This window comes from Sciurus vulgaris (genome assembly GCF_902686455.1).
Source record: "Sciurus vulgaris genome assembly, chromosome: X".
NCBI classification, from domain to species: domain Eukaryota; kingdom Metazoa; phylum Chordata; class Mammalia; order Rodentia; family Sciuridae; genus Sciurus; species Sciurus vulgaris.
The window spans coordinates 81,700,655-81,725,285 of NC_136471.1; the positions used below are offsets into that span (position 1 = coordinate 81,700,655).

At 36.1% G+C, this 24,631-nt stretch overlaps 1 protein-coding gene across 2 annotated transcripts in view; it reads left to right on the plus strand.

Annotated features, from left to right (window-relative positions):
- The window catches only part of OPHN1 (oligophrenin 1), a 414,702-nt gene that overhangs the window by 136,043 nt on the left and 254,028 nt on the right, over window positions 1–24,631 (plus strand). For both annotated transcript variants that reach the window (XM_079125058.1, XM_079125057.1), the window contains exon 3: window positions 11,083–11,178. In XM_079125058.1, the coding sequence (XP_078981184.1) occupies window positions 11,083–11,178 (96 nt within the window). The remainder of the gene's footprint in view (window positions 1–11,082; window positions 11,179–24,631) is intronic.

A 24,631-nucleotide genomic window follows, 5' to 3' on the forward strand; every position in this document is an offset into this window, starting at 1 on the left:
CCTTTTATTTCTATTTGTTTTTATGTGATGCTGAGGACTGAACCTCACATGTGCTGAGCAAGTGCTCTATCACTGAGGTACAACCCCAGCCAATAAGTTCCTTTATAATGTGACATCTTGCATAAATATAGTGTAATATCAAAAACAGGAAATTAGTTGCTACAGTGTGCATGTCTAGTTCTGTTCCATTTTGTCATGTGTAGATTTACTTAATCACAATTACTATCAGGATGCAGAAATGTTTTATCACTTTAAATATCTTCTTTCTGATACCCCTTCTACTCACACCCATCTTCCTTCTGCATTCATAGTTTTTTCTTATTTCCATTCATATTTTTTAATGATACCTTTATTGAGATACAATTTTACAGCATAAACTTCACTTCGTAAGTGCACCATTTAGTGTTTTTTAGTATATTCATAGATGTGCATCCATCAAAACTATTTTATACAAGAATGTTTTAATCACATCATAAAATGCCCATACCTGTTAGCAATCTTCCCTTTTCTCTCTTCCCCAGAAACCACTAATTTGTCTGTATATTTGTGTATTTTGGACATGAAACTTAAATGAATTACACAATATGTGTTGCTTTGTGTCAGTCTTCTTTCTCTTAACATAGTGTTTTCTTCAAAATTTTTAACTAACAAAATCACTTATTACACAGTAATTGAAACAATATATTTTGAAATATGTAGTTTTAGCAAAACAGTTTCAAGTTTCATCCATGTCATAGCATGTTTCAGTACTTCATTGCTTTTGATGTACTGGACAATATTTCAGTGTAGAGATACAGCACATTTTATTTATCCCTCATTATTTGATGGACATTTGTGTTGTATCCACTTATTGGCTAATATAAATACTGTTTGTGCAATTTTTTGCATGTATATGCTTTTCCAGTTTTCATGGGTTTAATTAGGAATGGAATTACTAGGTCATATGGAATTTTTTTGAGGAATTTACTGTTTTCAAAAACTTCCATACCATTTTATATTTGTACCCACAGTGTATGTGGGCTTCAGTTGCTCCAAATTCTTGCTAACACCTGTTATTGCCCATATTTTTGACAACCACAATCTTAGTTTGAGGCGTATCTTATTGTGGATTTGATTTGTATTTCCTTAGTAACTAATGATGTTGAACATCTTTTCGTTTGCTTATTGGCCACTTCTGCATCGTTTTTGGAGAAATGATTATTCAGATCCTTTGTATAACTTCCCATGGATGTTTTTTATTATTAAGCTGGTTTTTAAAGAACAGTTTTAGGATCACTGCAAAAGTAAGGGGAAAGTACAGAGAATTTCCTATATACCCCATTTCCCTACACATGCATAACCTCCTCCACTATCAAAATCCTGCACCAGAGTGGTACATCTGTTATACTTGATGACCTATACTAACATGTGTTGACAAACTTAATTTCATAGTTTATATCAGGGTTTTCTTTTGGTGTTACATATTTAATAGGTTTGGACAACTGTATAATGACATGTGTCCACCATTGTAGTATCACTGCTCTAAAAATCCTCTGTGCTTTGTCTATTTTACCTCTCTTTCTCTTAACCTCTAAAAACTGCTAATCTTTTTGCTGTCACTATAGTTTTATCCTTTCTGGAATGTCATGTAGTTGGAATCATTAGATTTTCCACATTGGCTTCTTTTACTTAGTAATATGTACTTAAGTTCATTCCATGTGTTTTCCATATCTTCTTGAAACTTCATGACTTTTTGACATTGAGTAATATTTCCTTATCTGTGTCTACCACATTTATTTATCTACTCATCTATTATAGGAGATTGTATTAGTCAGGGTTATCTAGAGTGTAGAACCAACAGGATATATATATATATATATATATATATACATATATATATATATATATATATATATATGAATACATAAAGGGGATTTATTAGATTGGCTTACACAATCAGAAGCTGGATAGTCCCACAATGGTCATCTGCAGACTGAACAATTGTAGGAACTAGTAGCTACCCAGTCCAAGAAGCTGAAACCTCATAACAAGAGGGATCAATGATGCAGCCCCATTCTGTGAAAACTCCCTGGAGAGTCACTGGGCAGAGTTCACTTTGGAAGAATGGAGGAGCTAGAGTCTGATATCCTCAGGAGGTCACAGCAGGAATCAAGAAAGGAAATCTAGAACACTAGAGGAAGATTAAGGTGAGGAGGATGGGACAGCAGAGAAAATGTGGAGATCCTGATCTGAAATTGAATTCTATGTGTGTATGAGTTTGTCAGGATGATCCCGACTATTATGTACAATAAAAAAAAGGAATCCATTTAAGAAGAATCGAGCTTGTATGTCTTCTGCTTCCTTGTTCTTCTCCCTCTTCCCCTGCCTCCAATCTATTACACTGTGCTGCCCACTAAAGTGGAGACTAAAGTGGGTCTCCACTTTAGTTCATTGTCCCACATGCTAAACATTTCTAGAAACACCCTCACTGAGATAATCAGAAACCTCTTACTCTTTGGCATCTCTTAACCAATCAAATTGAGAATTCAGCTAAACCATCACATAGATCTTGGTTGCTTCCAAGTTTTTTCAATAATGAATAAAATTGCTATAAATGTCTTTGTGCAGGTTTTTGTGTACACATAAGTTTTTGACACATTTGAGTAAATATCAAGGAGTTCAATTAATGTATCTTATGGTTAGAGCATGGTAAGACATGGCCAAAGTATCTTCCAAAGTGCCTATACCATTTTGTATGCCTACCAGCAAAGAGAGTTCTTGTTGCTCCAAATTCTTTCTAGCATCTAATGTTGAGTATTTTTATATTTGCTTATTTGCTCCCTGTAGACTTCTCTGGAGATTTATATTCTCAGGACTTTTTCCTAATTTTAATTAGATCATTTTGTTTCTTATTATTAAGTTTTAAGAATTCCCTCTATATTTTGGATACCAGTCTTTTATATTTTTTTATACCAGTCAGATGATTCATTTGCAAATATTTTCTCCCAGTCTGTCACTTCTCTTTGGAGTTTATTGACATTGTCTTTCAAAGAGCAGAAGCTTATTTTTGAGACAGGGTCCTGCTCTATTACCCAGGCTAGTCTTCAAATCCTGGGCCCAAGAGATCCTCCTGTCTCAGTCTTCTGAGGAGCTGGGACTATAGGTGTGCATCAGCATGCCTGTCTGAAAGTAGAAGCTTTCAAAAAAATCGAATGAAGGCCAGTTTATCAATCATTTCTTTTATTGATTATATCTTTAATATTGTATTTAAAATGCCAACAAAATACCAAAGGTCATCTAGATTTCTCCCCTAAATTATCTTCTATGAATGTTATAGTTTTATATAGTACAAATATGACTTTTCATTCCTTTGTGGTAAAAAAACACACTTTGTATAATTTCAGTCCTGTTAAATTGGTTGAAGCTTGTGTTTGGCTTACCAGATAGTGTATATCATGGAGAATTTCTCCGTGTACTTGAGATGAATGTATATTTTCTTGGTAGAATTATATAAGAGTGTTTTATAGATTTATGTTAGTTCTGGTTGGTTTACAGTTGTAATGGTTAATTTGAATCCTCAACTTGATTGGATTAAGATATGCCAATGATTAAGAGCTTCTGGGTGTGTCAATAAGGGCGTGTCTAGGAATGATTGGAATGTGGGATAGTGAATTGAAGGAGACCCTCCCTAAACGTGGGCAGAACTGCCCAATAGGATGGTGGCTTAGATGGAATAAAATTTGGAAGAGCAAGGAAGCAGATGCAGAAGCAAGCTTGAGTCTTCTTGAACAGGTTCTTGATTGCTGCTTTGATAGTCCGAGGATATTGGACACTCACTTCTTCACTCTTCCATAGCGGACTCTGCTAGTGATTATCCAGGTAGTTTCCAGAAGCCTTGGTTTCAGACTAGGGTAGCACTATTGATCCCTCTTGTTCTGGGGCTTCTGCCTCTTGGACTGCACAGCTGCTGGTTCCTCCAGCTCTCCAGCTGCAGACAGCCATTGTGGACTATGCAGCTTCTGGTCATGTAAGCCAATCTAATAAATCCCCTTTTTATGATCATACTTCCTGTTGATTTTGTTCCTTTAGAGAACCCTGACTAATACAACAGTGTTGTTAAAGTCTTATGTTCTTTGATTTTTTTTTTCTATTTATCTATCTATTATTGAACGTGGAACACAAATCTCCAGCCGTTTTTTTTTTTTTTTTTTTACTGGCTTGTCTAGTTCTTCCTTCATTACTTTAAAATTTTTGCTGCATATATTTTTGTTAGTTATTTGGTAAATATATGTTTGCAATTATGTCTTTCTGATGAAGTGATACTTTTATTATTATAAAATTCCTTTCTATGTTCATAGTCATATTTTTGTCTTAAACATTTTGTCTTATAGCCATTTCTCAGCTCTTTTGGTTGCTGATTTATGTAATATTTCTGGGACATTTTCTACTGATTACTTATTTTTCTTGAATATGGACTGTTGTTTCCTGTGTCTGTGTGTCTCATAATTCCTTGCTCAAAAGTGAATATTTTAATTTAATAAAATGTGACAATTTGGGAAATTAGATCCTTCACATTTCTCCAGAATTTGTTGTCATTGTTTGGGATTGTTTTCTTTTATATCCTTTCTGGAATAATCGTATAAAGTCTGTATAATTGTTTTATGAAGTCACAGAAGTGTCTATAAGTTAGCTTACTGGTCACCTAATGCTTAGACAGTGGTTTCATTAAATACTTGAAACTAGTAAGCTTTCTCACCTTTGCTGAAGAATTGTGTGTGGGGGGAGGGGTATACTTTTAACACTCAGATAGGAAGTTGAAAATTTTATCTTACCCCTTCTTTACTTCTTGTGCAAGGTTAGTCAGGGATGAGAAATTAGTACTGAAGTTCTTCATGGGAATACACACAGCCCAGGGTATGCACGTATCCCTTCACATACACGTCTTTCTAGATTTCCAAGGATATGTTGGAACTTTTTAAAACCCTAGGTTGGCATTCACTTTCTAATTTGTCATTCTCTCTCTCTCTTTCTTTTTAACCAAGTGTTAACCCCAACTTGTCAAGTTGTCTCAGGTCACCACAATTTTAAATAATTTGAGTCCTAAAATTCATATGAAAAAATAAATGACCCAGAATAAGCAAACAATACTGAGCAGTAAGCCCAAAGCTGGAAGTAATCACAATATCTGATCATCACAATATCTGCTCTCAAATTGTGTGGTACAGAGTTACGGTAACAAAAATAGCATGTTAATGGCATCAAAAGAGCCATGAAAACTAATGGAAGAGAACAGAAGATACAGAGACAAACCCACATAAATACAGTTATCTCATACTAGACATTGTGCCAAAAACATACAGTGGAGAAAAGATAGCCTCTTCAACAAATGGTGCTGGGAAAACTAGATATCCATCTATAGTAGAATGAAATTTAATACCTATCTCTAACCCTGCACAAAACTCAACTCAAAATGGATTAAAGCCATAGGAATTAAACCAGAAACCCTGCACCTGCTAGAAGAAAATGTAGGCGCAGCACTCTATCATATTGGCACAGGAACTGAGTTTCTTCACAAGATTCCTAGAGCTCAGGAATTAAAGTCAAGAATCAATAAGTGAGACAGCTTCAAAAACTTTTGCACAGCAAAGGAAATGATTAAGAGCATGAAGAGGGAGACAATCTTTGCTAGTTAGTCTTCTGACAGCGGATTAATACCCAGAATGCATTAAAACCTGAAGAAACTTAACACCAAAAAACAAATAACCCATTAGTAAATGGGCAAATGATCCAAATAGACATTTCTCAAAAGAAAAATATAAATGGCCAACAAATATATAAAAAAATGTTCAATATCCTTAGCAATCAGGGAAATGCAAATCAAAATTATACTGTATTATCTCCCTCCAGTTACAATGGCAGTCATTAAACAATTTCAGATATTGTTTTTGATAAATACCCTCACGGCAGTGCTGTTATCACAGAACGGCCTTCAAGTCCAGACAAGCAAAGACAGGTCCTGACAATGAGACTTTCAGCACCTGTCAAACTGGATAAATAGTGATAATTCTCTGGGAGTGCACCTTGAGAAACTCTAATCACATTCTTCCTCCTTCGGGGGCCACTAAAATTTTGATCTTCACAGTTATTGCAGATGTGTTGATTTTCAGTGAAGCTGGAGAGACATTGATTTGATTAACATAACTTAATACAGCACTAAGGTCACTGTTCTTACTTAGATTCATTCCTTTTTCTTGAATAAATAGTACTCAGCTTGTGAAACCTTTAGTTGATTTAGAGAATATTTGCCATGCATATGTCTGATGAAAAACTTATATATACAATATATAAAGATATTTTCAGGTCAATTATAAGAAGAGAAACCATCTAGATATTACTAAAATCCAATCAGTGTATAAAATTGCACCATTAGTTATGAAAATGCAAATTAAAATTAGAGATAACACTATACTACCATTAGAATTTCTAAAATGAAAATAAATATATAAATTGGCAGGTCTGGTAAGTATATTGATCAGCTAAAATTCATATATTTTTTAATAGAAATGTGAAATGGTAGATTACTTTGGAAGACATTTTGACCTTTTCTTACATAGTTAAACATATTTTCCACCTTACCATATAACCCAATTATTGACCTCCTAGGTATTTATCCATAAGAATTGATAACATGTTCCCCAAGGATTTTGCGTGTCTTTTTGGGGTACCAGTGATTGAACCCTGGGGTGCTTTACCACTGAGCTATATCCACAGTCCATTTTAATTTTCTTAAAAATTTTGAGACAGGGTCTCAATAAGTTGCTGAGTGTTTTGCTAAGATGCTGAGACTGGCCTTGGTCTTGCCATCCTCCTGTCTCAGCCTCCTGAGTAGCTGAAATTATTAGGTATGCACCACTGCACTCTGCCTTTTTGAATGCTTGTAGCACCTTTATATACAATTATGAGAAAAGATATAAATATCCATGAGTAGATGAATAAATGAATACATTGCGATGTATTTATACAATGGACTATTACTTAGCAACCCAACATGAATTACTAACACACATGACAATGAGGATGAATTTTTGAAATATTGTACAGACTTCGGTTGGATATAAAATGTATATGATTCAATTTTTATGAAACTCTAGAAAAATATGGTATTGGTATTAGCCCATTTTCTGTTGCTAATAACACAACACTATACACTGGATATTTTAAAGAGAAGAGGTTTATTTTGGCTCATGGCTGTGGAGGTACTTATATGAGGGGCCACATGCCTTCTTGTTGGTAGAGTCCTGAGGTCATACAGGGCATCATATGGCAGGGTCAAGAGACAGGGAGTGTGTGTGAATGTCTGTGTATCTCTGTGGTCTCTCCCTTTTCTTATAATTCAACCAGGTGCCAATCATGGGGGCTCTACCCTAACGACCTTGTCTAATCCTAAGTACCACTGAGGGCCAGGTGCGGTGATGAATGCCTATAATCCCAGTGGCTCAGGAGGGTTAGGCAGGGGGATCATGAGTTCAAAGCTAACCTCAGCAACTTAGCGAGGCCCTAAGCAACTCAGTGAGACCCTGTCTCTAAATAAAATACAAAGTAGGGCTGGGGATGTGGCTAGTGGTTGAGTGAGTGCCCCCGAATTCATTTCCTGGTATTTCATCCAAGAAAAAAGTATCTGTGAGGGTCTCTATCCATACACCATTGCCAAATTAAGTTTTCTCTTATAATACCTCCTAAAGGGGAATGAATTTCAACACATGAAGCCTTGCAGGATGCATTCAAACCATAACAAAGTCATAGCAGTGATAAAAAACAGATTGGTGTGTTCACAACATTAATTAATTAATCCTGTTCATGTTCTATTTCATTACCAGAAAGCTTCAAAATGCCCAAATGTCCTATCCAATTACACTCTGGAATCAGTAAAGGTGAAAAAAAAACTTAGAAGACACATGCACCAATAACAAGGTGATGGAGAAAGAACTCTCTAAGCCTGAAAAAATTATGACATAGTGACATGGTGGCAAGGAATGGGAAGTATTGGGGGGATAAAGTAATGATTTCACATTTTTTGAGTAATTTATGGATACTGGAATGATAAGGAAAAATATCCCATATATGACAAGCCTTATAAGTGTATCTGAATTCTTTATAGTCCAGATGTTACCCTTCTCCATTATCTAAAATATGAGTCTTTCTTGGCATCTCCTTCAGTACAGAGGCCAAATACATGGACTATTGTGTCGAGGAAGACCTGTCAATGTATGCTTATTCATATATTTGTATATGATTTGCCAGTACTGTCTCTTTTGTTGCTGTTTTGTGAGATGAGGATAGTAATACCTGCCTTTGGGTAGTTGGGAAGAGTAAGTGAAAGTATTTCTGGAAAGTTCTTCTTAAAATTTCAAGACCTGTACAGATGTAAGGTTGTGTTTTGAAGTCTAGGCATCTGGAGAAGAGGTTGGCACAAATAATGAAAGGGGGAATGAGGGCAGTTCATTCCTTATTCTATACTTATAAAATATTATAAATGTTCACAATTATAGTACTTGTGCTTTCTGAAGTCTTCAGATAATTCTAGAATAGAAGTGATTAATAACTGTACGTTGCTTGGCTCATGTAATATTTAAGAAATTCTAGTATGTGTGAAGAGCAGGATTTAATGAGTACTTTCTTTTAATTTCCCTGAGTGTAACAGAGAGCAGATGGGGAATCCTAGGCCTGTCCTTTTTTGCTGCTGTCTGAAAAGACTAGAAAAAACAGTTTCCAGACATGGAGCCAGTTTTCTGTACTTTTTGCAGATAAAAAATAGAAGGATTTGAAGGGTGTGTATGTCCCTCTCATATTTATATGACCCAGAATTTGAGGTGGAAAATGTGATTATAGAGTGTTGAAATTGTGAGAAGCCTTGGTTACTTTGCCTGTAGTCCTGTAACTCTGTAAAATACAGTAATAATAATAAAACATAATAATAATGATGATTACTATTATCATTTTTCTCAATATGTGTTCAAAGAGTCAAGGCTCTAAATTCTGAAAATCAAGACTTTCTAGAAGTGGGAGCTAGGCAAAATGGTCATTAAATTCTTGGCAGATTATCTGTTCCATCACAGTACCTGAATATGTTTTTGTGTTTGTACTTAATTGTGATAGCTTTTCATTAAAAGAAACAGGTGTTAAAAAAAAGAATAAAAATCAAATATAAAATAAAACAAACTAATAAAACTATCAACTAAGGGTTAAAAAAAAAAAAAGAGGTGTGTTGTTGGTCTTGTGTCCATTTACTTAGCCTGAGAACAAATCCTGAAGCTCAGTAAAGCCCATGCATCTTGTAGATATAAAGGTGGAGGATAAAATGGGAGCAAAAGAAGACATAGAGAAAAGGAATCAAAAATGACCACTATTCTTGAGCTTTCCCACAAGATGGTCAAATGGGTTAGTGCTCCTCAAAGCATAAGAAGTTCCAAATTGCCAATCTGGCAAATAGTTCAATGAAATTGGCATAGGTGAATTAAAATGGGCTAAAATCATAATCTAGAGCTTATCCTTTATTATCGTTTGGAATGAAAATAGGTTGTCCTATAAGTAGGATACTGGTACAATATAGTACCTTTTATATGTATAAACTGTTCTATAAATAGGATATTGTGTAAATATGATATCTGGGATGCTGGGACAAATTGGGTTAACAGACATATGAATCCCCTTGGAATTGTGATAAAATGCAGTGTCTGATTTAGTAGCTCTAGGATGGTGCTTGGCCACGTGCATTTCCTTCAGGCTTCCAGGTGATGATGCTATTGCTGACCTAAGGATGACTCTTGGAATAGGAAGAGTCAAGAGGTTGTTCAGCTAGACCTCTTGAAGAATGTCATATTTCAAATATAAAGATAATTTCTCAAAATTGTAGCCAAATGTAATGTGTTTTGATTTTATGCCATTATTAATATACTAAAATTCTAAATCATTGACCAAAAATAAAAGCATCTCTCTCTCTCTCTCTCTCTCTCTCTCTCTCTCTCTCTCTCTCTCTCTCTCTCTCACACACACACACACACACACACACACACACACATTTTTTTTTATTCATTGGTTCCATAGGCTAGGTCCCTTGGTACATACTCTGTGAACAGCTAAATCTGTTCCCTTTCCAGTGTCTTAACCCAGATTGCCATATGGTTTAATGTGTAAAGTGTCCAGGTGGCACCTGTGTTGTCATTTAGAGGTTCCTGTAGAGGCATACTGACTACCAGGCTTCTAGTTCTAGTTCTGCCACCTAGGACTGGGATATTTAGTGCTATATCTCTAAAATGGAGCTAAGTACATTCTTTCTTTGTAAAATGATTGTGCATATTTTTTCATGAAAGGTAAGAAAGCGTTTAGTTCACTGCTTATTATGGAGACTTCACAAATTCTTAAGGAGGCCCTTTAGAGTGCAATTATAGAGGCTGGGGCTGTAGCTCAGTGGCAGAGTGCTTGCCTAGCATGTGTGAGGCCCTGAGTTTGATCCTTAGCACTACATAAACATAAAATAAATAAAAGTTTAAAAGAGCACAACTATAGTCAGGTGTGGTGGCACACACCTGTAATTACAACAGCTCAGGAGGCTGAGGCAGGAGGATTGCCAACTCAAAGCCAGACTCAGCAACTTAGTGAGGCCTTGAACAACTTAGCAAGACCCTCTCTCAAAATTTTTAAAACAAGGGGTCTGGGGATGTGGCTTAGTGGTAAAGCAACTCTGGGTTCAATCTTGGCATGCATGCGTGCACACACACACACACACACACACACACACACACACACACAGAATACAACTTTGTAGTTTCAGGTCTTCCAGGCTTTGGGCAAAACTGGTCAGAGAAGAGCAGAGTGTAGTATAGAAGCATGTCCAATAACTTTAGGAAGGACTTTTCTAAGCCATTCCCTCCCCTTATTCTTTAACTTATTGTTAAAATGTGATCTTTTGTTTAACTTCATTGAGTGCAAGTTGCTGCCTGTCCAGAATACTTCCCTTTGCTCTCTATCTGCTCTAACAGACATGACAAAAGCAATTAAAGGGTAAAAGTGTTGACTATTTTTTCTGTCTTCCTTCTTTTGTAGATTACTCCTCTGCTGTTCAGAAATTCTCCCAGACGCTGCAGTCCTTTCAGTTTGATTTCATCGGAGACACTCTGACTGACGACGAGATTAACATTGGTGAGTCTTCAGTTCCACGTGGCCACATCTCTCTCTCTCTCTCTTTTATTTTTTGGTTCTAGGGATTGAACCCAGAGACACTTTACCACTAAGCCATATCACCAGTCCTTTTTTATTTTGATTTTAACACAGGGTCTTGTTAAGTTGCTTAGGCCCTTGCTAAATTTCTGAAGCGGGCCTTGAGTTTGTGATCCTCCTGCCTCAGCCTCCCAAACTGCTGGGATTACAGGCACGGGCCACTGTGCCTGGAGGCCCTGTAGCTCTTGAGGTAGTCCTGAGACTATGTGGCTTCCTTGGTTTGAAGACTGAGCACCTGCACCTCTTCATTCCCTGTGGTCCAGTGTCAAGTCCCTGGGAGGCTGCATATGAAAGATAAGGAAATATTCCCTGTTAGTGATTCTCCCCCAACACAAGCGTTTGAGAGCGTGCATGGTGGCACACACCCATAATCCCAGTGCTAGGCAGGCTGAGGCAGGAAAATCTCGAGTTCAAAGCCAACCTCAAGAATTTAGTGAGACTCTGTCTCTAAATAAAATGTAAAAAATGTCTGGGGATGTGGCTCAATGGTTAAGTGCCCCTGGGTTCAGTAATTGCCAGTAAAAAAAAAAAGAAAAAACAACAACAACAATAATCAAGACATCTTGTAAACCTCCACTGAAGCCCTTGACTTGGTCTGCAGGGGGACTTTTCTTTAAAGCATCTAATGCAATAAAGTAAGTATTTTTATAGTGGATGATGTAAAGAGTGGTTTTGTATATTTTCCAAAGTGACCTTGAAATAATGTTCTTCTAATGAACAAATTTTTCTGGAAAGCTTAAAAATTAGTGTTTATGTAAGTCCAAGTTTTCAGCCAAAAGGAGGTTTGGCATCTCCCTTGGGAACTGGATGGAACAAATTGTTCCATTAGCTGTGTGATGTTGGAGTAGATTTTTTCCCTCTCTGAGTCTCATTCTTGTCCTCTATAAAATGTCATCAACATCTCTCTCAAAGATGTTACCAAGATGAAATTAAACAGTGGAAGTAAAATAAACTTTGTGTTTGCTTTAGTTGCTATGAAGTTAAATAAAGGGTCCACATATCGGGACTCTCTGGCTAGATGAAGTCCATCACCTATTTTTGTAAATCAAGTTTTATTGGAATACAGCCACCATTATTTTAAGTATTATCTATGGGTTTTTTTTTTTATGGTACAACAGCAGCATTGAGTGGTAGTGACAGTGATTAAATGACCCTCACTGAATAAAATGTTTACTTTCTGACTGTTTAAGGAAAAGTTTGCTGACCCTTCAGTTAAAGGGTTAGTTTAAAGCATTTGCTAGATGAGAACATTGAACCACTGAACTATTATAAATGATCTAATATTATCAGAAAATGTTAGCAACATAGTTATATTTATAAACCCCAGAACTAAAATATAGAAATATATTATTATTATTATTATTGGGGAGTACCAGGGATTGAACTCAGGGGCACTCAACCACTGAGCCACATCCCCAGCCCTATTTTGTATTTTATTTAGAGACAGGGTCTTACTGAGATGCTTAGTACCTCACTGTTGCTGAGGCTGGCTTATGAACTCAGGATCTTCCTGCCTCAGCCTCCTGAGCCACCGGAATTACAGGCATATAGGCATGTAACACTGCACCTGGCTAGAAATGTATTATTATTAATAGATGATCATTGTAGTAGATTTTAATAACAAAGTATAAAAAATATGATAACAAGATATCCCTGCACAGAAGTAGCTTATTGGATGTACTGGTATATCCAGTAAGACGTTGTTCTATTCCCTCCTGTTTCCCTAGCACATAAAGGAGTTCCTGGTATATAGTAGATGCTCAATTCATGTTTGCTAAATGAATAAATGACGGATACATTTGCATTGTATTATTGTAGGAGTTATACATTGTTTTTGGAAATTTAGCTTATTTCTATTTTTTTTACTCTTCCAATTGGAATTGCAATAAATATTTTCATGAGAGTAAGGTTATTGAATATTTTGGATAAATGTGGCTAAGTGAGGTAGTTATTTGTATTTGGATTATTTTCTGATTGATGCCATTTCATTCTGCTTCTGTAAATCTATCCTAGTTCAAGGGTATGACTTATAAAAAAGTCAGATCATGGGCTCTCAAGTCAGACAGCCCAAATTTGAAGTGCAGCTCTGCAAATTATTAGCTGCATATATTTGGCAAGCGATGTCACTTCTTTGAGTATTAATTTTTCTCATCCATAAATGGGGATGTGATAATCAATGCCAGATGTGCACAGTGCCTAAGTAAATGTTAGCTATTTCAACATTACTGTTAATATAAGATCTGATTTTTTTGTAGTGCTAGTGTTGGAACCCAGGATCTTATATGTGCTAGGGAAGGTCTCTACCACTGAACTACATCCCCAGCCTGTATTTCTTTCTTAAAATAGCTTCTGTTTTGCCTATCAGTTGATGACTTCTAGAATCTAAGATATATGGTACATGCAATTTCATAAATGCTTCCCTTTTCTGCTAGAATGTTTTGACTTTGAATAAGTACCCATTTGCCTCAAAGGCCAAGCAAAAGGCCTGAGACATTGCTCATGTCATCCTTTATATTGAACTTTGTGCTTCAACTCTGTCATCCCTCTGAATGTCAATACAGTTGTCAACTAATGCCATATTGGAAAAAGAGTGTGTGAGCTTGAGTATAGTGACTTACAGAAAAAAATAGAAATGACTCCCTGGCACTGCTAGATTTCTGTGGGTGTCTGTGGGCTCCATGAGAGCTGTTGGCTGTGGCATCTTTGCCTCTTGATGTATGACTTACAATAACCCTTTAACTCACTCTTCATTTGGTGCCAATTTCAGGAACTCCTAATTATCATCTGTCCATTACTCTAATGAACTGACTTTATTAATGGGAACTGAAGAGAGATTTTGAAAATCCATTGGCCTATTATGGTCATTATCTTTGTTGAATTTATCATTTTGAAAGCTGGGATTTGTGGTGGGACTGAGAGGAAGAGCCAGTGCTCCAACAGCTGAGGCTGAGGCTCTTTGGAGGCTTTGAGAAGAAATCTTGGGGGCCCTACTGGGCAGCTATTGTTGGGACAGAACAGTTGCTCTGGAAGCAGAGACAGCAGAGTGTGCCAGCCCTTCAGTTGCCAACATTACTGGCCTTGAGTCAGTACATCTTCTGTTTCACTGGAAAAATTCTTAAAAAGTATAGTTAGGATGGAATATTGGGTTGTGTTTTTAGATTTCACATTATATGTGCAGAGGGCCTGTGCATAATGGATTTTTTCATGACGGCTCTAAGAGGTAGCTCAGTTGTATGAACCCCATTGCAGAACCTAGGGGAGATGGCAGTTATTCTAGAGCACATGTGGGAAAGCCTAAGGTTTCTCTGAAGAGTTCCTTCCCTTGTTGATCAGCTCTACTATCTGTGTATAGCAAGAACAAGTGGGAGATGGTGTCTCACTGCATATTTGTCACTTTTTAAAAATCAAGATAGCTATGCTTTTATTTGGCATTGTCTGGCTTTTTCTTACCTCTGTGACTTAGAAGCCAAAGAAAATCTATCTCAGGTGTTTATGGAGTCTGCTAAAGCAGATTTGAGTTTTATTCACTGGCAAGGATCTTGGCCATGTTACTTGTATTCATTGAGCTTGTTATTCTCATCCATGAATTGGGGAGCATAATCTACCTTAAAAGGTTGTGAGGAGTGAATCAAAGAATGCATATATACCAGGGAGTATATGTAAAGCATTTAGCTTAGTGTCTGGCATTAAGTTGGTACTCAGTAACTTGTAGTTGTTATTGACTCTTCTAGAAACGTAGTAGAAGTCAATTTATGGGCAAAGGTAATGTTTTGAAATCATACTTCCCAAATTAGCTGCCAAAGGAAAATGTAGAAGCATAAAATGTCAGTGCTGGCAGGGAACTTAGTATCTAGTTCAGTTATTTCTAATATAATTTCAGATCAGAATCTCCTAGGAATCTTATTTATCCAGAGTCTCAGGACCTATCTTATACCAAATGAATCATTATGGAACCCCAGGACAGGTTTCAGGCCCTTTGAAACTGTGCTCCTTGGATCCTCAGTGTCTTGGATCCACTCAAGCTCAAATTAAGTAGCTGTTTGTGTTGGGTTCCCATGTACAAATTTGCTTCAACAATGGGATTTACAGGTTAAAAAATAAAATAAGTTGGTAACTTTTAGAGTGTGTGCCAAATATGTTTTACCCAAGTTAGAGAGAGAGATATTAAGAGAGTTAGAGAGAGAAATATTGAGCTAGTTCATTCTTATTTTACTATGGGGAAACAAAGACTCAGAGGTAGGGAAATAATTATTGAATGTCTTACACAGCTAGATAGTGACAGATTTACTACTAAAATCTGTGTATTCTAAAGCCCAATTCATCAATTGAACAATTTTTGGGGTACCAGGGATTGAACCCAGGGATGCTTAACCACTGAGCCACATCCCCAGCCATTTTTATATTTTTACATTTTGTTTTGAGATAGGGTCTCACTGAGTCACTTAGGGCCTCACAAAGTTACTGAGTTTGGCTTAATTCTACAGTTTTGTATTGACAGGATATTTGACTATAAGTATTTATAGTCAAATATCCTGTCCTCATAGAACTTCCATTATGGTAAGTTTTAGGATGAACTTTAGACAGATGACTTTTTATATCATCATGGTTATAGGAGCAAGAAAGAAGCATGTTTCCCAAATAGACTTAAGAGACTCTCCTTCCTCTATTCTAAGGATCACAGATAGGTATTTGTTCATTAGTCAATAGAGAGTGTCCGATAAGTTCCATAGACCAGGGATTCAGAGACATGGAACAAACCTCCCTGCCCTCGGAGGATCTCATGGTCTATTGAAGGAGGTTGATGACCAGACAGTTGCAATACAATGGGATAAGTACTTTGGTATAGGTAAGCACATGGTAGCCCCTAATCCAGATTGGGATGTGTGTGTGTTGGTGGGGAAGTGGTGGGGAGAATAAACATGGAGGCCTTCTTAGAGAAGTTTTATCAGAGTCAGTTGCAGAGCTAGGGTGAGGCAAAACAGGTGGTCAAAGCTCTGATCTAAGGAAGCAGTTATTCTCAGGTTTATGTAAGTGCAGTATGACACCTGAGAGTGAATATGCTTTCTTAAATTTTGCAACCTAGGTGCCTGTTTTGCTTCACCTCTCTCGTGGTCGTTACCTATGTTGAATTTCTGAAGAATGAGTGAGATTTTGGATAGGACAGGCAGAGAAAACAGGGTGAGATTATCTTTTTTAAATTTTGATTCATTGTACACAAATGGGGTACAACTGTTGTTTCTCTGGTTGTACACGAAGTAGATTTGCACCATTTGTATAATCACACATGTACATAGGGTAATGATGTTTGTCTCGTTCTGTTATGTTTCCTTCCCCCACCCTCTCCCCTCCCCTCTTTTTCCTCTATACAATCCATCCTTCCTCCATTCTTGGCTCCCTCCCACCCCTGTTATGTATCATCATCTGCTTATCAGAGAGATCATTCAGCCTTTGGTTTTTGGGGATTGGCTTATCTCACAGAGTCAGTTTATCTTTCTTGAATCTAGAAGCAAATTGAATATGACTGGAAAAAGTGGAGAGGATTCAGTGATAAGAGAGATATGCAGGGGATAGATTCTCAACAGGTAATGAAAATAAGCAAAGGAGGCTAGATAGAGAATGGTAATTGTTAATCTCTTTCAATGATAATATTGGGGATGAGGCTTATGGCACACAGAAAAGGACAAGTTCCAGCTAAAAGCAGTATCCTCAAATGGATTCCAGTGATTGTTGTCATCTGGAATTTGAACCCAGTATAGTCAGAGTGTCAGATTTGTGTGCCAGAAGGAAATGTCCAGAAATTGTATGAATAGCATCTCTTTTTAAGTATTAGCAATTACACAAAATTTAAAACACTGTTCAGACTGACAAAATATACATGTGGGCCAAATATAGTCAGTGGGTTTTTGACCTGGATTAGATGGTGAAGGCCTGGGATACCTGATGAAAGACTTGGGGTTTATTCTGAACATCATAGGGAGCAATACACAGATGGGAAGAGATCAGGAAGGATAATGCAGGCAGATTCCCTTAACCTTACACATTGTGGGGATTATTTGGTGTGTTTCATTGGAGAGCCTCATATTTTAACCCCAAGTTTCAGTCTTATCATCTTCAGTGCAGGATGTCTACCAGGTAAGTCCTGATAGCAAGTATATTCCTTCTTTGCAAATAGGTTGCTACACCTTCCCTAGAAGGTGGGACTCATTGGGTTTATCAGGTTGTTTGTTTAAAATCAGTATTTCTAAATGAACTGTAAATTATATTCCACTCTATCCATCCTAACATATTTGAAGAAACTCCTTTGTGGACCAAACAGATTAAGGTCAGGTAGAATGTTCCATTAGCCTGCATTACTACTTTCTGGGAACTGAGAGCTTAACGTTTCACACTGTCAGTCCCCCTCCACCATCTTTTGTTCAACATGAATGTTTTTGATTGTTCAACAACCCATAGTAGACCATAAGCTTCTTGATTGGACTAAACCAGGGATGAGAAGATAGTCTCCTCTAGGACTTCTTTTGATGTTGTACCTGTAAAACCAGTTGAGAAGAGATGGCTACACTTAGTTGTTTTATTGGCCCAGTGATCAGGCATCTTAAAAGAGGTATCGTTAAAATGAAAATGAGAAATATTGATATAAAACTTTGTTTTAAAGAACCAGGAGTTGAATCCTGAAGGTTCAATGATTTCCATGAGGTGACAGAGAGAAATCTTTTGGTCATGCAGCACCACTTATGGAGCAGAGATGTCAGTGTTCTTAGTGACATTGGGCACATTCTGGGCTTTTTCTTATATAAATGCATGTATGAATGGAAGATTTTGCCAGACTCCCTTAGTCTAGGCAATGGCTTTTTCTGGGAATAATTCTAGCTCAGTGCATGGTGTGCTGTGGTGGCAGGACCTTGAAGGTTTATGTCAAGTTTTTGGGCTTCAGTTCACAGGGCATTTTCAGATTTTGAAGAAAAGAGACCATGTAAGGCAATCAGGAGTCCCTGTGGGAGTCTGGTCAGTTAGGTTTTAATTCCACATGAATTGAAGTCTTATGAGATGAGGGAAATTGGGAGTGTCATCTTGGAAAATTATAGCCAGATATTAAAGGAAATGGAAAGAATTGAAAATTTAGTAAGCATGCTCAATTTGGGGAGGGTAACAGGATCTAGTTCAATTTACAGGTAAATATCCAAACTGGTTTTGTAATAGGGAAGTAGAGGAACGCAATTAAATTTTAGTCAGAGAAGACAGATTATGTGCTCATCCATTGCTCACAATTAACAGCATGGTGGAAATAGTTAAACAACAAAGAACGGGGGAAATCTGATAATCCATTTTTTCCCAGTTTAAAAAAAAAACACAAATCCCTCTCTTTAGAGGGATTATTTTTTTTAATTTAACTTAATTTTTCATTGGTTCTTTTTAGGTAAAAGTAAAATAAGGTTGGTCTCATTACATTTGGCATGATTATTTACATAGTTATAACAAGAATGGTAATTTATCTTATGGGTCTTCTTAAGTTTGCTTTACTGGCAGTTTTCATAAGGAATCTCAGATTGAGCTTTAAAAAAAAAACTCTTGAGGCTAGGAAGCCAATCCAGGAATTCCCCACCAGATTTCAACTGTAGTACCTATAAATTTAGGTAAATTCCAATCTTCTTGAAGTCCCCAAATATCATAAAGTTTGTGGACCTGTCAGGAAGGTATACCTTACCTTATTCATTTATAAGGTTGGGAACCCTGTAAGTCAGGAATGCAGTTATGTTGAGTGAGGAGAATAAGTCTTACACCCTCTTTTACTCTTATGGACTTTTTATACCATCCTGCCATGCTTCCTATCTGACTGATCTGGAGACTACTGGTTAGGTGCCAGCCAGGGCCTATCAAGTGGTATGAAATTATCCCAAAGCACTCCTGAGTGTTGACTTCAAGAATAAGTGAAGTCAGTTTCTTAGGAGTATCATTCAGAAGGCCCAGGTGTCATTCCTGTCTGCCATTTACTCTTCCCCATTAAAGGTGTTGCTGATTCTCATAATCCTGCTAAACTCTGTCCCTGATGCTATCATATATCCGTGGTAATGATATTTTGAACACTTTGGTTCACTTTTTCTCCTGGGGAGATGTTAAGAGTTAGACACATTGTCTTGGATTTGGCTGCACCTGGATTCAAACTCTGGCCTGTACATTTATTAGCCATATGAGCTTTGGAATTTTTTTTTAATTAAAAGTTAAGTTTGTTAGTATCTTTGCATTATAATATAAACAAACTGTATTATAAAATATGGAAATAGAAAAAATGTATAGTAATAGCTGTCATTTTCTGAGTGACTCTAATGTACAAAATGCTTTGCATACATTACTTAATCCTGAGTGCAATTCTAAGGAGGTAAATTCAGGCCATGTGGTTAAGAAACTTGTCCAGGATCATGTGGCTAATCAGTTGCTTAAGTGGGATTTTAAATCAATTCATCTAGACTCCAGAGTTTACACATATATGCTTTCCATAAAGAACCATAATTATTTTGATATATTCCCTTCTTGACCTTTTTTTGTCCAAGCATAATTTTATGTACATAGTTGTAATCATGTGTATAATTTTTATATACAAATTTTGTATTCTTTTTTTGTACAGTGTGACATCATAGGCATTTTACTTTGTTCATAAAATGTTGTGTAATGTCCTTCTTAATGGCTATAATAGTAGTCCATTAAGAGAAGGTACTCAATCATTGGATATTTTATTTGTTTTTAATTATTCATTAGCATTAATAATGTTAAATGCCTGCCTTGGACATAAAAGTTCATCCTCCTGTATTCAAAATTATTTTATAGGCATGGCTTCCCAGAAATGAACTTATTAGGTTAAAAGGTATAAATAATTGTAAGCCCTTTAACCCATATTGTCAACTTTCATCTGAAATTTATAATACTGCTGGGTGCAGTGGTGCACGCCTGTAATTCCAATAACATGGGAGAATGCGTCAGGAGGTTATGAGTTTGAAGCCAGCCTTAGCAATGTAGCAAGGCCCGAAGCAATTCAGGGAGACCCTCTCTCAGAATAAGATACAAAAAAGAACTGGGATGTGGCTCAGTGGTTCAGCGCCCCTGGGTTCAATCCCCAGTTAGCCCCCACCAAAAAAAGAAATTTATAATACTTTTGGAAGACAGTGTAGAATTTTTACTTGATCTTGCTGAACCTAAATTTTCTCATTGCTAAGATCATATTGATGAATATTATAATATCTGAGAAGCATATAGCATAATGACTTTACTTTCTCACTTCTTTAACTTCTTGCTATTTTTCCCTTGAAAATTTCTAGGAATAGTTAACTCTTCCTTGGATCTCCTTTTAATGTTCTGAAACTGCTAGATATTATTGAAATATATTGCAGTCAATTTTCTAAGCCATGATTGTGGGGTGGTGATGGGGGTCACGGGATGTTTTTGGTGATGGTGATGTCAGGAGTGGTTATACAGGCCTGTTTTCTTCCTTTTCTTAGCCAATTTTTGTAATCACCATTCCTCTGAAGAGGGGGAAGAGCCAGACCCTTTCTTCCTCCTTTTTAGTAACTTTTATCTCTCATGGCACTCTAATGGGAAGTCTGATCTCCTTAATAAAGCTTTTATTTCCTTTCCATTAACTATGGAGAATCATTTGCAAGCTTGGCTCTCAGAAGGTGCTGTAATGATCCACGACATTTGCTTAAAAATATATCAATATGCTACCTCTTAAGACCTCATGACTCTTACGTCAGAAATAAATATCGCTTAAATGTTTTGCTTTTTCTCTTGAAACTTTCCAATTCACTGTAGACAGAAGCAAAAAAAAAAGAGCAAACGTGAGAACATTTGGGGAAAAAACCCCACTATTTGTGGAGCAACTGGATAGACAGAAAAAAGGATGTGATATGGGTGTTTTGGCTGTGTCCAGCAACTCCTTGTTATCTTAGAACTTTAGAAAGAGCACTGAAATGAGGTTCTCTATTAACTATGCAGCTAGCTTTGTTACTGTGGACAAGTGAGTTACAATCTCTGAACTTCAGTTTCCTCATAAATAAAATGTGGTAGTTAGAGTAAGATAACAGATCTGTAAAACTCCAAAACCTTTAGATAGTAAGTGAACAGAATGCAGAGGATACTTTGAAAAGTAGCAGCTGCACAATCAAGGCAAGTGTGAAAACCACAATTCTGGCAGCCATTGGAGAAGGCAGCAATGATTTGAAGTTCCCTCAATGCTGAGAAATATCACTCACAGGTCTTGTCTTATTTACACTGACTCAGATTGCCTATTTCGATTTGTTTTTTCTTCAGGGAATTTCTCAAAACAATCAGTGGTGATTGTTCAGTACTGCTGCTTCCATAGGGAACACAAAGAATAAAATAGCAAACAGGAAACTGAACAAGAAAACTAAAAGGAAAAAAGTGAATAATAAAATAGCCTTAGAGAACTTTGAAAATATGTGATCTGTTCTTGAAATCTAGATGGTCATGTGTATTATAGGGCTTTGCACATACCCAACATGTGTACCTGAATAGAAAAGAACTGAGAAGACTCTGATTTTGTACTTGTGGCTGACCTTGATATTCTTCATAAGAAAGACATGGTGGCTAAGACAGAATTGTAACTGCCTGGCTAAGTGTTGAAGGCACACCTTAAAACATAAAGCCTCTCAAAAAGGTTCACAGTCTTATTGGTTCAAACCATTTAAAAAATATCTGTGAAATCTTTAATGATTTGCTGACCATAAAGCTAACTGATTAGAAACTTTAGTAGCTTCACATGACAATGAATACACAGTGTATATTATTAGTCCATGGAGTCACTAAACCAAGTGTAATGTCAAGAACAACAAACCTTGGCAAAGAAGGGGAATTCTGATTTCCAAAGTTGACTATATTACGTTGTTTAAAATGTTCAACAAAAATTCATCAGATGTGAAGAAGTAGTAAAAATTGACCCATGAATGAGGAAGAAAAAAGCAATAGACACTTGTTTCTGAGGGATCCCAGTTATTAGATGTCTTAGACAAAGATATTTAGTTATTTTAAACATATTCAAATAAATAAATAAATAAATAAATAAATACAAGAAACTTTGTCCAAAAGACTAAAGAAAAGTATGAGAGCACTGCCTCACACGATAGATAGTACTGATAAAGAGATATTTTTTAAAAAGGAACCAAGTAAAATTTCTTCAGTTGAAAAACACAATAACTGAAATGAAAAATTTACTGTAGGGACTTGACTTCAGATTTGTATTAGGAGAAGAAGGTATCAACAATTTTATTTTATTTATTTATTTTTTGTGGTGCTGGGGTCAAACCCAGGGTCTCGTGCTTGCAAGGCAAGCTCTCTACCGACTGAGCTATCTCCCCAGTCCAGTATCAACAAATTTAAAGACAAGATAATTGAGCTTACTTAACAGGAAGAAAAGAAAGAAAAATAATTTGATCCATTTCTTTGACAGATCTAAAATTGTTATTGTCATCTACTAAGGGTTTCAGTATAGATGCAAAACAATAAGTGTCCTATGCTTTCAGTCTGTCTGATTTTGGCAGCCAAGATTGAATAGAGATGTATGTGAGGAGTGCCAGGATAAAGGAAAATAATTAAGGAAAAGGAATAGAATCTCAGAAGCCGAAAGGATATAATCTAGTGTAAAAGCACATGTAGAATAGGAATCTCAGAAAAAGAAGAAAGCGAGAAAGGAAAGGAGGAATATTTGAAAAAATATTGATCAACATATGCTAAATTTTAGGAAAAATATGAAGTCTGTATATCCAACAGGATCAATAAACTTGAAGGAGTATAAACTTGAAGAGATACACACCTAAACACAATATAAACTGTCAAAAGACGATGTCAGAGTATTTGGGAAAAATAAGAGAAAAATTACTTATTATGTGCAAGGGAATCTCACTGAGATTAAGAACTATAATTTTATTAAAAACCATAAAGAGCAGAAGTTAGGAGTATATTCAAAGCACTGAATAAAAGGCTATCAACCAATATTATATATCCAGCAAAACTAATCTTCAATAGTCAAGAAGAAATTAAGGCATTCTTAGGTAAACAAAATCTTAAGAGAACTTATTACTAACCAGTGTGTACTGAAAGAAATAATAAAGTAATTGCAGTTGAAGAGCAGTAGGTAACTCAAATCCACATGGGAAATAAAGGTCACTAACCAAGGTAATTAATAAACAGTATCAATGTATTTATGTTTATAACTTCTGATAGATTTAAAAGACTACCACATAAAGCAATAATTATAAAAACATATTGATGGACTTACAATGTACATATATGTAATTTGTATGACAAGAATAGCACAAATGAGGGGAAAAGGATGGAGCTTTATAGAACCAAAACTATTTTATACAGTTGAAATTAAAACAGTATTAATATGAAATAAATTATTATAATATAACATAATTATAGACCCCTGGATGACTATTATGGCAAACACACATATATATGTATACATATTTATATTTATGTGTAATGTGTACTACATATAAATATATAGAAATATGGATGTTAAAAGAGCAACAAGGCAAGTAATGGAGAAATAGGAGTAGAGGAACAATAGGCATATGATCATTACAAAAATAATAGAAAAATGAAAGTCCTACATTATTGCTAATTACATTAACTGTAAGTAGGTAAACACTCCAGTCAAAAGACAGAGATTAGTAGAATGGATACAGAAACATAATCCAACTATATTGTTGTAAAGAGATGCACATAACCTTAAATATGTAAGCTGAAAATAAGATTGGAGAAAGATATGCCCTGTAAACACTATAAAAGAGAACTGGAACACTCATATTAATATTAGACAAAATACTCTATATGATAAAAATTGATAGAGCAAGAGAGATATTTTATGATCAAAGAGTCAATATAAAGGGCTTAGGTTGTGGCTCAGTGGTAGAGCACTTGCCTAGCATGCATGAGGCACTGGGTTCAATCCTCAGCACCACATAAAAATAAATAAATAAAATAAAGGTATTGTGTCCATCTACAAATAAAAAATATTTTAAAAAGAATCAATATAAAGAGAAGACATGGACTTGAGATGTAGCTTAGTGGTAAAGTGCTTGCATAGTAAGTATGAGAGCCTGAATTCATTCCCCAGTACTGCAAAAGAGGGTCGGGGGTGAGACAAATATATAAATATATATCCACATAAAATAGAACTCCAAAAGAATGAAGCAAAATGAAAAGAATTTAAATGATAAACAATTCAACAATAGTAGTTGGAGATGCCAATACTCTACCATGAATAATGAGTACAACAACTAGACAGACCAAAAAAGAAATAGAATAATTGAACATTAGAAAGTAACTAGGCCTATAGACGCCTACAGAATATTCCACT